This window comes from Poromitra crassiceps, assembly GCF_964638095.1.
Source record: "Poromitra crassiceps genome assembly, chromosome: 11".
In the NCBI taxonomy this organism is placed as follows: Eukaryota; Metazoa; Chordata; class Actinopteri; order Beryciformes; family Melamphaidae; genus Poromitra; species Poromitra crassiceps.
In genome coordinates, this window is record NC_139643.1 from 34,581,016 (window position 1) to 34,593,847 (window position 12,832).

General features: G+C 44.0%; 1 protein-coding gene across 1 annotated transcript in view; it reads left to right on the top strand.

Annotated features, from left to right (window-relative positions):
* LOC310785147 (kelch-like protein 7) overlaps nt 1-12,809 on the top strand; it is a 24,205-nt gene extending 11,396 nt beyond the window's left edge. Inside the window, exons 6-12 of the mRNA XM_083646136.1 lie at nt 1,249-1,423; nt 3,609-3,742; nt 4,929-5,172; nt 7,885-8,092; nt 9,743-9,864; nt 12,285-12,471; nt 12,579-12,809. Of these exons, the coding sequence (XP_083502262.1) occupies nt 1,249-1,423; nt 3,609-3,742; nt 4,929-5,172; nt 7,885-8,092; nt 9,743-9,864; nt 12,285-12,471; nt 12,579-12,726 (1,218 nt within the window). The 3' untranslated portion in view covers nt 12,727-12,809. The remainder of the gene's footprint in view (nt 1-1,248; nt 1,424-3,608; nt 3,743-4,928; nt 5,173-7,884; nt 8,093-9,742; nt 9,865-12,284; nt 12,472-12,578) is intronic.
* The last annotated feature ends 23 nt before the right edge of the window (nt 12,810-12,832 follow it).

Sequence of the window (12,832 nt, forward strand, 5' to 3'; positions counted from 1 at the left end):
TGGGCGCAAGGATAAAGTGATTACATTTTGGTGGCCAAAGGTCAAGGTCACTATGACCTCTCCAACGCCATTTTCAAGCTTGCTAACGCGATATCTCAAGAACGGCTTGATGGAATTTCTTCTGATTTGGCTCAAACATCGACTTGGACGCAAGGATGAACTGATTCTATTTTGGTTATCAAAGGTCAAAGTTCAAGGTCACTGTGACCTCACACACCCAATTTCCAAGCTCTGTAACGCAACATCTCAGGAGCGCCTTGACGGAATTTCTTCCAACTTGCCTCAAATGGCGATTTGGACTCAAGAATGAATTAATGGCGGAGGCATAAATCCGCGGTGTGGTCGTTCTAGTTTTTAACCTACGGCTTGGTCGGGCATCCATACAGGCACGATTGGCTGTGTCTGCGGGTGGGAAGCCGGATTAGGGGTATGTGTCCTGGTCGCTGCACTAGCACCTCCTCTGGTCGTGGCAGAAGGGAACTGGTGGGAATAGGGTGATCCTCCTACCACGTGCTACGTCCTGCCGGTGAAGCTCCCCGCTGTCAGGTGAAAAGAAGCGGCTGGCAACTGCGCATGTCAGAGGAAACATGGTGCTAGTCTACGGCTCTCCCCAGATCGGCAGAAGGGGTGGAGTAGCGACCAGGGCAGCAGGGGGAAATTGGCCAACTACAATTGGGGAGAAAATCGGGGGGAAATCAGAAAAAAAACTTGAATTGGTTTATTATTATTATTATTAGTAGTAGTAGTAGTATTATTAGTATTATGATTATGATTATTTTATTACTGGGTAAAAACAGAACACTGCCTTTTCGAAGGCAGCAGATATTCTTCCAATTTGTCTGTTCTGTGTATTTCGGATCAGACACACACACAAAAAAACATTACAACGTGCATTATTAAGCCTATTACGTTATTTAATTTTTATTATTGTGAAGGTTCTAAAGTTTCCGTTTTATTCTGGCTGACTCGACACTGCTTGGAGTTGATGATGACATTTGCAGTTCCAGTCTGCACGCGAATCGTTATCACACACTCTATGTATAAAAGCGGAATCAAAGGCAAGAACGCAACAACAGTTTGCCGTTTTTCATGCAGAGACCGTTGTCGTCTAAACGTGGCCTTAGCCTTTATCTAGTTGAAAGAGAGGAGAATGACCCACCAGGACACCCTGGATGGTAGTCGTGGCTAAAAATAATAAAACTGGTAACATGTGTATGTGCATACTGGTTATGTCTGGTCTGTGTTTAGATCTACAAAGCAGCAGTGCGCTGGCTGAAGTACGACATGTGTAACAGAGAGCGCTACATGGTGGAGGTGTTGGGGAGCGTCCGCTTCCCTCTGGTTTCCAAAACCTTCCTGTCCAAGACGGTGCTGGCTGAGCCCCTCATCCAAGACAACCACCAGTGCCTCAAGATGGTCATGAGTGAGTGGAGAGACACGCACAGCCAAGTCATTAGCATTCTTAAGGTTCGTCTGACGTCACGCAAGTAAGGAAGGCAGGAAGGGACCCGGAACTGGGGGTAACCCGCCATTCGAAACAATGAGCGTGGATGTGAATTTTGTAAATAAACAGGACACGGACGTGGTCTGAGCTTAGGGTTTTAGCACGAATATTACAAAATACCCCACCGATTCATAACAGGTCTAAAGTCATGTTATAGCAGTCAGACGCACTTAGTGACAAGCAAGACAACAGTAAAACTGACAGGTTTTTGTATTGAGTTTGGTGTCAGTGGGCGTAACCCATAAGAGAGCGAGCCCCGTACCCCCAGTATTGTGTAGCAACAGCAACAACACCGGAAGTAAATCTAGCTTGTCCTTAAAGGGGGACTAACCCCCTAGATATGTATTAGAACAGTGATTTGAAAATACCTATGGAAAAAACCAAGAAATGACATATGCTCTTGTCTATACTGGACTCTTTGGCTGTGTTGAAGTCAAGATTCTTTTTCGGAAATCGACGCCATTACAGTTTGCCTACTGCCTCAAAAATAATTTATTTGAGAGGGGCCATATCTTTATAAATATCAACAACTAGCCAACGCTGTTGGTCTGTATGGAAACAGAAAATCTGAAAATGGTTGAAAAATATATCAATTTGGTAATTCAGTGGCGAACTAGAAATTTAATTATTTTTCTGCATGTATCTCTATGGCAGTGTGTCAAAACTACGTTACGAGAGCAAAGTGACGTGGGCTCGTTACAGCAGCACACCGCACAATACAACAAACCCCCCGTTCTGGGGTAACACAATGCGAGATTTCTCTACGTCATTCCCTCGTCCAAGTTGCCATATAGTCCCTTTTTCATTTTAGTTTGGGGGCTTTTCGTGATTCTTGTTAAAAGTTGTGCAAAAGTTTTCCTCTCAGTCCCTCCTGCCAGACCCCGGCTGGCGAAACAGCCTGCTGCATGCATGGGGCGCTCTAACCTCACGGAGCAACAAACAAACACAGACAGAAATAGCTGGTGTGCGATTTAGAGAATACAGTCTGAGATTGGGTACAGGATTGAGGGAATCCCGCATCTGTTTGCGAAGGTGCGACTGGACAGGACGCTTTTCACAGACAGGCACAGTAGTCGGAGCGAGGCGAGTGTCTCTCAGGGCTACTCAGGGCACAGCTGCTGCAGATCTCTCCTCCTCCTCCTCCGCGCATTCAGTCTGTCCAAAATCATTACCGATATAATCTCAGTAGGAGGGATGCAGGGAAATATGATAGTAGCCGATGTGTTTAGAGAAGCTTTGTCACGTTGTCACGTCGTAGTATAGCGTTATATTTTACATGTGCGCTAAACTGCGACCATATTTGTTTGCGGAAATATCAGACTGCTCTCTCTGCTCTCAGAGCACAGAGAGCTCTGCTCTGCTGCGCGCGCCCGCGGAGCTTGGAGCTAGTGCATGAGGTTTACAGTACGACTCTCTCCCGCCTGCCTGGCTGGAGACAGCTGCTTCCAACTCGGACTGATAATATATACATCATCATTCGAGCTTATCCAGGTAAGATATTAATAAAGTAGTGACACATTCAGCGGGAAACTAACTATAATTAAGACATGTGCCAACTTTGACGACGTTTGGTTCAGTATTTTAAGAGCAAACTTCAATAAGAATAGGCTTGGAGTTCTGAGGAGCCGAAAGGGTACAGGGGGGGTAGGGGAGTAATTATCTTGAAATCCCATAGTCTTTGGGAACACTGTGACGTCAGTGTGTTCCTAATATCCCATTCATTTGAGAGAAAAAAAAAAAGCAGTGTTTGACCCTAAGAGGGCGCTTATGCCAGGTATGCTGCTGAAAAATGATACAAATGGTCAAATGGCAACAGTTTGGTGTCAAATGTGGAAATTCTGACCAGAATTCTTCACACATCACCCCCAAAGTCATATATATTGGTTAAAAGCTGAAAAAAAGTGTTTTGGAGGTAAGTTCTCCTTTAAGAATTGTATACTAATGTATAGTTAAAGGTTCAAAATGCATTGTTGAAGCTGGTAAAATCACATAAATCTTAGGTACAGTATATTCTAATCTTGAGTAGGATTTTCAAATTTCCAACTTTATTCTTAATCCATCATAATTCAAATTTTGTATAAAATAGCATGTGTTTTTGTCCCAGGTGGGATGCGCTACCACCTGCTGTCCCTGGAGGACCGGCAGGACCTGGGAGAGAGCAGCCAACCGCGACGCAAGAAACACGACTACCGCTTCGCTCTGTTTGGAGGCCAGATCAGCCGCTACTTCAACCCTAAGGTAGCTGCAGATGCTCAGAGCACGCAAACATGCACACACATACACTTTAGTCAATAAATCTCAAACCATTTTCCCACTGCGCTGGCAATTGGGCACCGCACTCCCGGAGTTTCTCCCCAAGTTTGAAGTCAATCGGATGAACGGTGCTTGAGACAAACCACTTTTTGTGTTGCCAGTAGAGGTGGGAATCGATGCCCCATGATACGATATTATCACGATCCGATAGTATTGCGATATGCTATTATTGCGATATATTGAGTATTGCGATATTGCGAGATATTGTGATTTATTACCTTTTTTCAACTGCAAATTATGTCCCAAAGGTAAAAACTTTGTCAACATCTGTTTTATCTAATCAGATAAAGTTTCCAGTCTGTTCATCTTACTTCAATAATTTTTACTGGAGCAAAATAGGATTGTCAAGCAGACAAATGACAGTCATAAATGTTGCATGCACTTGACATTTTGTATAATAAAATATCACGATACTTGGCATTCGATACGATACGATATATTGCCCACAAAATATCACGATACTATGCTGTATCGACTTTTTTTCCCACCCCTAGTTGCCAGTAGGTGGCAGTATAGTCTCACGTGGTTAGACCCACTGTCTTACGTCAGCAGGCTTCCAGCGATGGAGGGTCTGAATCACAAGTCAAATTTCCGCGTTCCGCCGTCAGGAAACGTGTGGCGAAATCTGACTGGCATGCCATCCGTGGTTGGTAAATTCATGTCTGTCATGCCTCTTTTTCTTTGTCTTGGGGGGCCGGTCATTAACCACTTTTCAAGAGTTGTGTTCCAAACATAGATGCATCATATCTATGGCTGGCTACTGTGAGACTAGTGGCTATGACTATATGCATGTCCAAAATTGGGCACCGCACTCCGTCAGGTTCCCGGCAGCGTACTCCCCAAGTTTGAAATCGATCGGATGAACGGTTCTCGAGATAAATCGGCTTTTGTGTTGCCAGTAGGTGGCGCTACGACTATGCATGTGTCCAAAATTTGGGACCGCATTCCCTAAGGCAGGGGTTCCCAAACCTTTCAGACCAAGTACCACTATGTGTATATATATATATATATATATATATATATACCGGTGTATATATATATACATATAAAAGTTACAATATCTCAGTTGCTCATGTAATGTGTTTGTCTGTGTATCCACACACTCCACCAGGACTCTAGCTGGACAGACATCCGCGGCCTGCCCGAGGAGCACAGCGAGGCCGCAGCCATCTCCTGGGACAATGTGGTCTACATTCTGGGTGGCTCAAGCTCACATCGCATGAGCAGGCAGATGGACTGCTACGACATCCTGAATGACAGCTGGTGCCCAAAACTGGGTCCGCCCACAAAACGCTACAACCTGGCTGCCTGCGCCGCCCAGGGCAAGATCTATACCTCCGGAGGGTGGCGCCAGGGTGAGTAGTATTCAGGACCTGGGGTTAGAGGGGTTGAGGGGGGCATATCTATATCACATTGAATTGAGAACCAGGGACTAGAGTTTTTTTTTTTTTACTCTGAAATGTTTGTAGGGGGCTTGACGGAGAAAATTTAACATGCAACAGTGATGGAATTAAAAGTATGAGAGAAGTGATCAAAGGCTAACTCAGGATATGGGATTGAACAGACTCCAATTCAGAGTGAATATAAATCATGTTTAAAAAGCCCTGTTCTATCAAATCTTTAAAATGATGCTTCCTGATGACAGGTCCTCTTGACTTGTTAACTTTGGCCACTCTAACACAGACTATGCGGCAAAGGTCACTAATGCCTTGGGCAAAGACCCCACTATGAGGGTATTTGAATGGTCTGTTGGTTAGCACGTCAATCGGATGATCGTGATTTTTATGCCTCCGCCGGCGATAGCCAGGCCGGAGGCATTATGGATCCGGGTTGTCCGTCCGTCCGTCCGTACGATGTTTGTTAACGCGATATCTGACAAACGCCTTGACCGAAATTCATCAAATTTGCCTCAAACATCGACTTAGACTCAAGGATGAACGGATTACATTCTGGTGATCAAAGGCCAAGGTCACTGTGACCTCTCAAACGCCATTTTCAAGCTTTTTTTTTTTTTTTTATACTTTTTTTCCCATTTTTTATAGAACAATATACGAACAAGACAAACAGGCTCAGACACAGGAAAAGAAAAGGAAAAAAGAAGAAGAAGAAAAAAAAAAAAAAACATACATACATACGTCATTAACATTCAACAATATAAGATGCTATCAGCCGCATAAGGTGCTTATGTGTTTATAAAACATATTGTGTACCTGGGATCCCGCCTAAGGGGTCCATGAGATACCAACTGGGCGAGCCATCCATCATCCCCAACCTCAGTCACTTATCATTCCTAACCTCGTCAAAGTAGGTCAAAAACGGGTCCCAGATATCTGAGAACCTTTTAACTCATTGAGTGCCAATGACGACAATCGTCGTCAATTGCTTTAGTGACGTAGAGTGCCAATGACGACGATTGTCGTCAATTGCGTTTTTTGACGGTGGGACGTGGATCAAAGCCTAATATATCTCCTGTAAAATTTTGGGGCATGTTGAATGTGTATAACCTATTTTACCGACCCATTAGGTGGCGACAGTGCTCTCCAGATTAGAGGAAGGTCCGGAAAACAGCAGGAAAAAGCCCCGTGATCAAAGAGAAACCGCTCATGCTGCAGCCAGAGCCATATAGATGGCTCTGACTGCAGCTGATGTTGGCTGCGAACAGCAATCAATCCGCGCACACAACTGAGCCCCTCTGCCTCTGTCTGTCTGTCTGCATAGTTTCTTCACACGATTAGCCGCCAGAAAGGCAGCACCCGACGCCGAAGGGCCAAACCTTTCCCTGCAGTCCGGTTTGGCATTTCCGTGTCGCGCTGGGAGCCGGCGCAAAAAAACGGAGCGCTCCGAAAATAGACTGGGTGCGTGTTAGGCTGTGTGTTAGTGTGGGGAGGAGTTTGCAGCTGAGGGGGGGAGAGGGGGGTGGGGCACGCAGGCACCACACAACTACACCACGTCACTACATCAGAAAATATTATCTTCAGACTCAGTGAATGTGCTTGAAATGCTGCATTTCACAAAAGGCGGAATAACTCAGCTTCTAATTTGAAAAGTGTCTTTTTGCTCAAAACAGCCTATCTTCTCCGGCTCATAACTAAAGAACGGAAAATGGGATCAATAAACTTTTTTTTGCAGATGATAGAAGAGAGTCTCATCGTTCTTTGTGCGTGTTCGGTGTTTACATAGTAATATCACACAATATTCTGTGGGCCTCGAGAAATCACTGAAAACGCTCTGAAACTCTGGCACTGGGAGCGTCCGTTCTCCAAAAGTGGCTGGCACTCAATGAGTTAAGCGTGTTGGTTCTCAGGGAGTGGACCTGAGTCTCTCCATCTGTAGAACAGAGGTCATGTCCATCAGCCACACCCGAAAAGAAGGCGAAGAGGAGGACTTCCACTCCTTCAGAATAAGCCTTTTGGCGACAGTTGTCCCCAGTGTCAGAGATTGTTGTACAGCCGTGGGGGAGGTTCAGAGAGGACTCAGAGCAGCCAAAGATGGTGAGTTCTGCCTTCGGGTGTAGGGTCATTTTGTAAGCCTTGGAGTACCAGTCAAATATTTTGGCCCAGAATCCCGTTAATGAAGGGCAGAACCAAAAGGCATGAGATAGTGTGCCCTCTGACGCCTGACACCTGTCACACAGTGGCGAGACAGAAGGGAAGATCCTTTGCAGTTTATGCTTGGAGTGGTGAAGACGATGAGTGATTTTCAAGCTTGTTAACGTCATATCTCAGGAATGCCTTGACGGAATTTCATCAAATTTGTCTCAAACATTAACTTGGCCTCAAGGATAAACTGATTACATTTTGGTGGTCAAAGTTCAAGGTCACTGTGACCTCACGAACGCCATTCCCAAGTTCGTTAATGCAATATCTCAAGAACGGCTTGACGGAATTTCTTCCAATTTGCCTCAAATGGTGATTTGGACTCAAGAATGAACTAATGGCAGAGGCATAAATCCTTAGTAATGCACAAAACTGTGTAGGTGTTTATTCATTGTTTCATGTCCTCTTTAATCATGGCATTACATGTGGGTGTTACAGTTGACATACATTGTATCTGTATGTCAACTGCAGACCTCTTACCCCAGGACCTGTTTGAATGCTACGACACGCGGACAGAGTCATGGCAGGTGAAGAGCAACATGCTGATGGCCCGAGGCCAGCACGGCTCGGTGGAGGCCAACGGACTCATCTACGTCTGTGGAGGAGGACGAGGGAATGACCACCCAATGCCCTCTAGAATCCTAAACAACTGTGAGGTGTACGACCCAGACACAGACCGGTGAGTCACAGGAGCATGCTGCACAAACTCACAGACACAATCCAAAGGGTGCCTTCGTGCATGGAGGACAGACAGTTAGGGACTTAGCCATGGGCTCATATACTGTACAGTGTGTATGGATTTAACACTGAAAGGTGAATATGAGGGAAAAGCCTCCATGCTATTGAAACAGTCACAACAGTAAATCAAAGACCAACTTTTCAGTCTAGATTAACATACTGTACCACTTTTGAGGTGGAAAACCTTCGAACTCTTCAAGAACTAAGAAAAACAGCTTTGTTTTTGCTTAATCAATCAATCAATCAATCAGTTTAATACATGTCCCAGAAGGGCACTTTGGTTCACATCAGGCAGTAGTGGTTATTACAACATCATTACTAGTTTGAGAGTAGTAATAAAGGCACACTTCAGAATTGTAGCAACATTATTACTAGTTTGAAAAAGTAATATAAAGGCACACTTCAATATTATACAATACATATCCATTTGTTGCAATATGTACAGATTCCAAAAGACCATCTGCTGCCCATCAGCCGGGTCGCCGCGTGCGCAGCGCCACCGATAAGCATGCATTTTTCACTTTATCCAATAGGTTTTGAAGGGCTTTCATCAGACCAAGTGTTGCACTACGGCCTTCTGACAAGAAATGATAATGATATTAATCTGAGATAATTTCCTGAATTTTAGAGTGCTATCTTTCACATTTATTTATTTGATTTATTTATTTATTTTTCTTATTTTGCCTTTATACAGGGGTGGTGGGCCCTTGAGAGCGAGCTCTCATTTGCAAGAGCGCCCTGTTGCAGGAAAACATTTACAAAAAGTTACAAATTTACAGACAGACAAGATAAGAACAAACAACAGATGATAAAACACTTTAAGTAAAACACGAGCACTCCCCGTGCAAGAGAAACCAATTGCTCCAATTTTAAAGTGTCCTGGAGCCTATTCCATTTATCAGGGGCATAGAATGAGAAAGCAAAGCAGTTCGCCCTGTTCAGACCAATTTTGGCGTATCCCTTCCTTTTTTATTATTCATAAATATATAAAATAATATATTTATATATTTATTTATATATTTATTTATTATTCCTTGGCGATATTAAAACTAGAATGTACATGGCATTATTTTCAATCTGCGTGCAGTACAAACTGCGGTAGAGGCCTCGCTGCTACTTATCTATGGAACAGCTGCCTATCCCCATTCAGTCGCCCAAAATACACATTCCAACAGCGCCAGAAACACTCACATGTACATGTTGTGACTGTGTACTCACCAGGCGATGAAATAATAATCCAAAGTTACGTGAAACGGTCATTTTCGTAGTAAATCCACACACTGAGAACTAACAAAGAGTAACCGAACTAACCGAGTATAACCAAAGTTACTTCCTCATTTGCCATGAGGCGCATGCGCTCTGTGCAGTCATCCGTACAGCGCATGCACACGTGAGTCACCACCTCTTCTTGTTGCACTGGTTCATTTACGGTAACTCACTGAGCATGCATTTGTTCTCTGGTACAATCCGGTTTGAACTTTGTCTCGTCCTTGTCCACATGTCCTTCTCTTTGTCTCATCCTTGTCCCTGTGTCCTTCTCTGTCTCGTCCTTGTCCCTGTGTCCTTCTCTGTCATCTCCTTCCCTCTCCAGATGGAGAGGGCTGTGTGGGATGATAGAGGCCAGAAAGAACCATGGGCTGGTGGTGGTCAACAATAGGATCTACGCTGTTGGAGGGATAGGATACCAAAGAGATGGGGAAAGGTTATCTCTGGGTGAGCAACGCACGGCATTGTGATCATGATCCGCTCAGGTACACTGTGCCATTCACCGTTAACTTATTAAAGTAAAAAAATCTATAGAAAAAAAACAGAATTAAGTTAATTTACAAATGACCAAAAGACACCATGACATGACATTAAATTACAATTTTGCTGGTCATAGAATGCGCAAGATACATCGTAAATTGTCATTTGATCCTTCTTCAGTCACGTCACTCATGTCCCTTCTGTGACCTAGTTAGAGCCCGCTGCCCGCCTGACATGTGAATAAGGGCTCGCTATTGGAAACTACGCAATATTTGGGAATAGTGATTATGTGAAACTTCAGATAACAACATTGCAGTTTGGTACAGTTTTATTGTGATTCCTAATGTGTATGTGCTCCTTCGAGACTCAGAATGAAGAATAAAGGCTGAGTCTCGTGTCAAGGCTATGATAGGCACAAGCTCCATTTGAAGTTGGCAACTTACGGTTTAAACTTTAAACATACAAGTTGAGCCTTCTTATTGAAACATATAGACATATAGACCCAGTAGTATTACTCATACTACTACCATCCAGGATAAGAAAGTTGAGATTGCCCCACAGTATAAATACTTGGGGAACTATTATTGATAATAAACTGTGCTTTGAATCGAACACTGATGCTGTCTGCAAAAAGGTCCAGCAGCGCTTGTTCTTTTTAAGACAATTTAATTAATTTAAAGCAGGGGTGGCCAAACCTTTTTGGTTGTGGGCCACATACACACAATATTAAGCGTGGCAGTTTTAAACCTGTTTAGACTGGGGGGGTGGGGGGCGATTAAACCAGAAAAATTCATTTTCTACCTAAATAAATATATGACACATAGTAGTTTATCGATGTGCTCGCCTATTACAATGGGTATTTCTGTGTGTTTTCAAAATGTCTTTTAAATTTCTGCGCCAACAGGTTAAGACAGAGATAATTTCACCAAAATTCACTATTAAAATTTTTCAAAAACCAGTGCAAAATAGACAGGAAAAGGGTACTTTTCCCTTTTAAACCAAAAATGGGGGGGCGAGCCAATTTCCTTGTTTTTGGTTTAAAATGGAAAAATGAAAAATTAAGCTGTTTTCTCCTTATTGGTTTAAAATGGGAAAACGTATTATACTTTATGCTTTTTTTGGTCTCTAATTCGGCATACACATACTCCAATAAGAAGCACACATTCCACATACATTAAAATGCTTGATGAGATTTTACATTCACAAAGTGCTTCTTGGGAGATAATATGTATGCCGAATTGGAGAGTGGCATCTAATGATTCGTAAGGTTTGTAAATTATTTTCTGGCGGTATTTATTTTCCGATATGCAGGGCCACATTTAGTTGACACATTGCTAATAGCAATAGGCTTTTGACTGCAGGGGGAGGGGGAAGAAGCTTCAAAGCAAGCTAATAAATGGTAAATGGTAAATGGCCTGCATTTATATAGCGCTTTTATCCAAAGCGCTTTACAATCAGTAGATAGTTTACATTCACCCATTCATACACCGAGCAAGGAGGGTTAGGTGTCTTGCCCAAGGACACAACGACAGCAGCTGGGAGGGAGCGGGGATCGAGCCGCCAACCCTTGCGTCATTGGCCGACCCGCTCTACCTCCTGAGCTAAAGCCGCCCCGGCATAATAATATTATGCGGCTAGTTAGTACTTGCTTTATATGGACACTGTATCCAGCCCACTGATGAGGTTCCACCAGGTTACATGTATGGATATCCACATGATGGTGACGGAGGACTCACCGCTACTCTGCAGCGTATGTTGGGAGTCAATGGGAGCAATGCAATGCCTCAAGTCATTGCTTTGCTCACCCAGCTTACGTCACTTGCCTATTCTCTATACCTACCTACACCTTAGCCCTTTTCAGAATGCTGCTATATTCAGATCATAGGACCTGATTCTGAAAAGGGCTACCTACAGCGTAGATCGTACCAGGCAACGCTGGGTAATAATAGTAATATTACTGTAACTACTGCTATGAAGAAGAGGAAATTATGCTATTCAACATAGTAACCACTGTAATCATAATGTAACGGCGTTGTGTAGGTGGTAAGGGCTTGCCCAGGGGTGGATACGAACCGCCGACCTTGGGCTTGGCAGTCAAACACGCTAACCACTCCACCAAGAGAGCTAGCTCCCTTGGCGGAGCTGATTAACATGCCTTTATACTGGGGAGTGAGTTTAACCAACCGACTAAAACACTGGACTCACGAGGAATCCCCACTGATTCACTTCGGTTACAATAATACTGTGTCTAATATGCAACTGTGGAAATTGACTGTGCTGTGTGTGTGTGTGTGTGTGTGTGTGTGTGTGTGTGTGTGTGTGTGTGTGTGTGTGTGTGTGTGTGTGTGTGTGTGTGTGTGTGTGTGTCTCTACACACACACATGTAGCGAAACTTGACTCGGTGGAGTACTACGAGATCCTCACCAACGAGTGGCACAGTGTGGCGCCGATGCCGTGGCGAGGCGTAACTGTGAAGTGCGCCGCGGTCGATGACATCATATACGTAGTTGCAGGCGGAGCCCAGAGGGGCCAAGAGCTTAGACATGTTCTGGAGTACAACATTGATACTAACAGGTTGGTGTTTTTTTGTCGTCTGTATGTGGGTGATGTAGTGAGTTATTTTAACACTGGAGGTTTTATATTTGTACGACTCCTTTATTCCTATTTCACACTGTGTCCAGGTGGGTGACGAGCAACGCGCAAGCGTTCCCCCTATACGCCGGCTTCAACCACTGTATGATGTGTGTGGTCGACACATCTGAACTCAACGAGGACCTCACTCAGACACACACTGCACCCGTTGCTCCATCTTCCTCATTGTCCTCATAGATGGGAGATCTGTGTGTGTGTGTGTGTGTGTGTGTGTGTGTGTGTGTGTGTAAGATTTCACATGCACATTTTCTGTCTTTGTAATGTTACAATTTTTTTAAGGCAA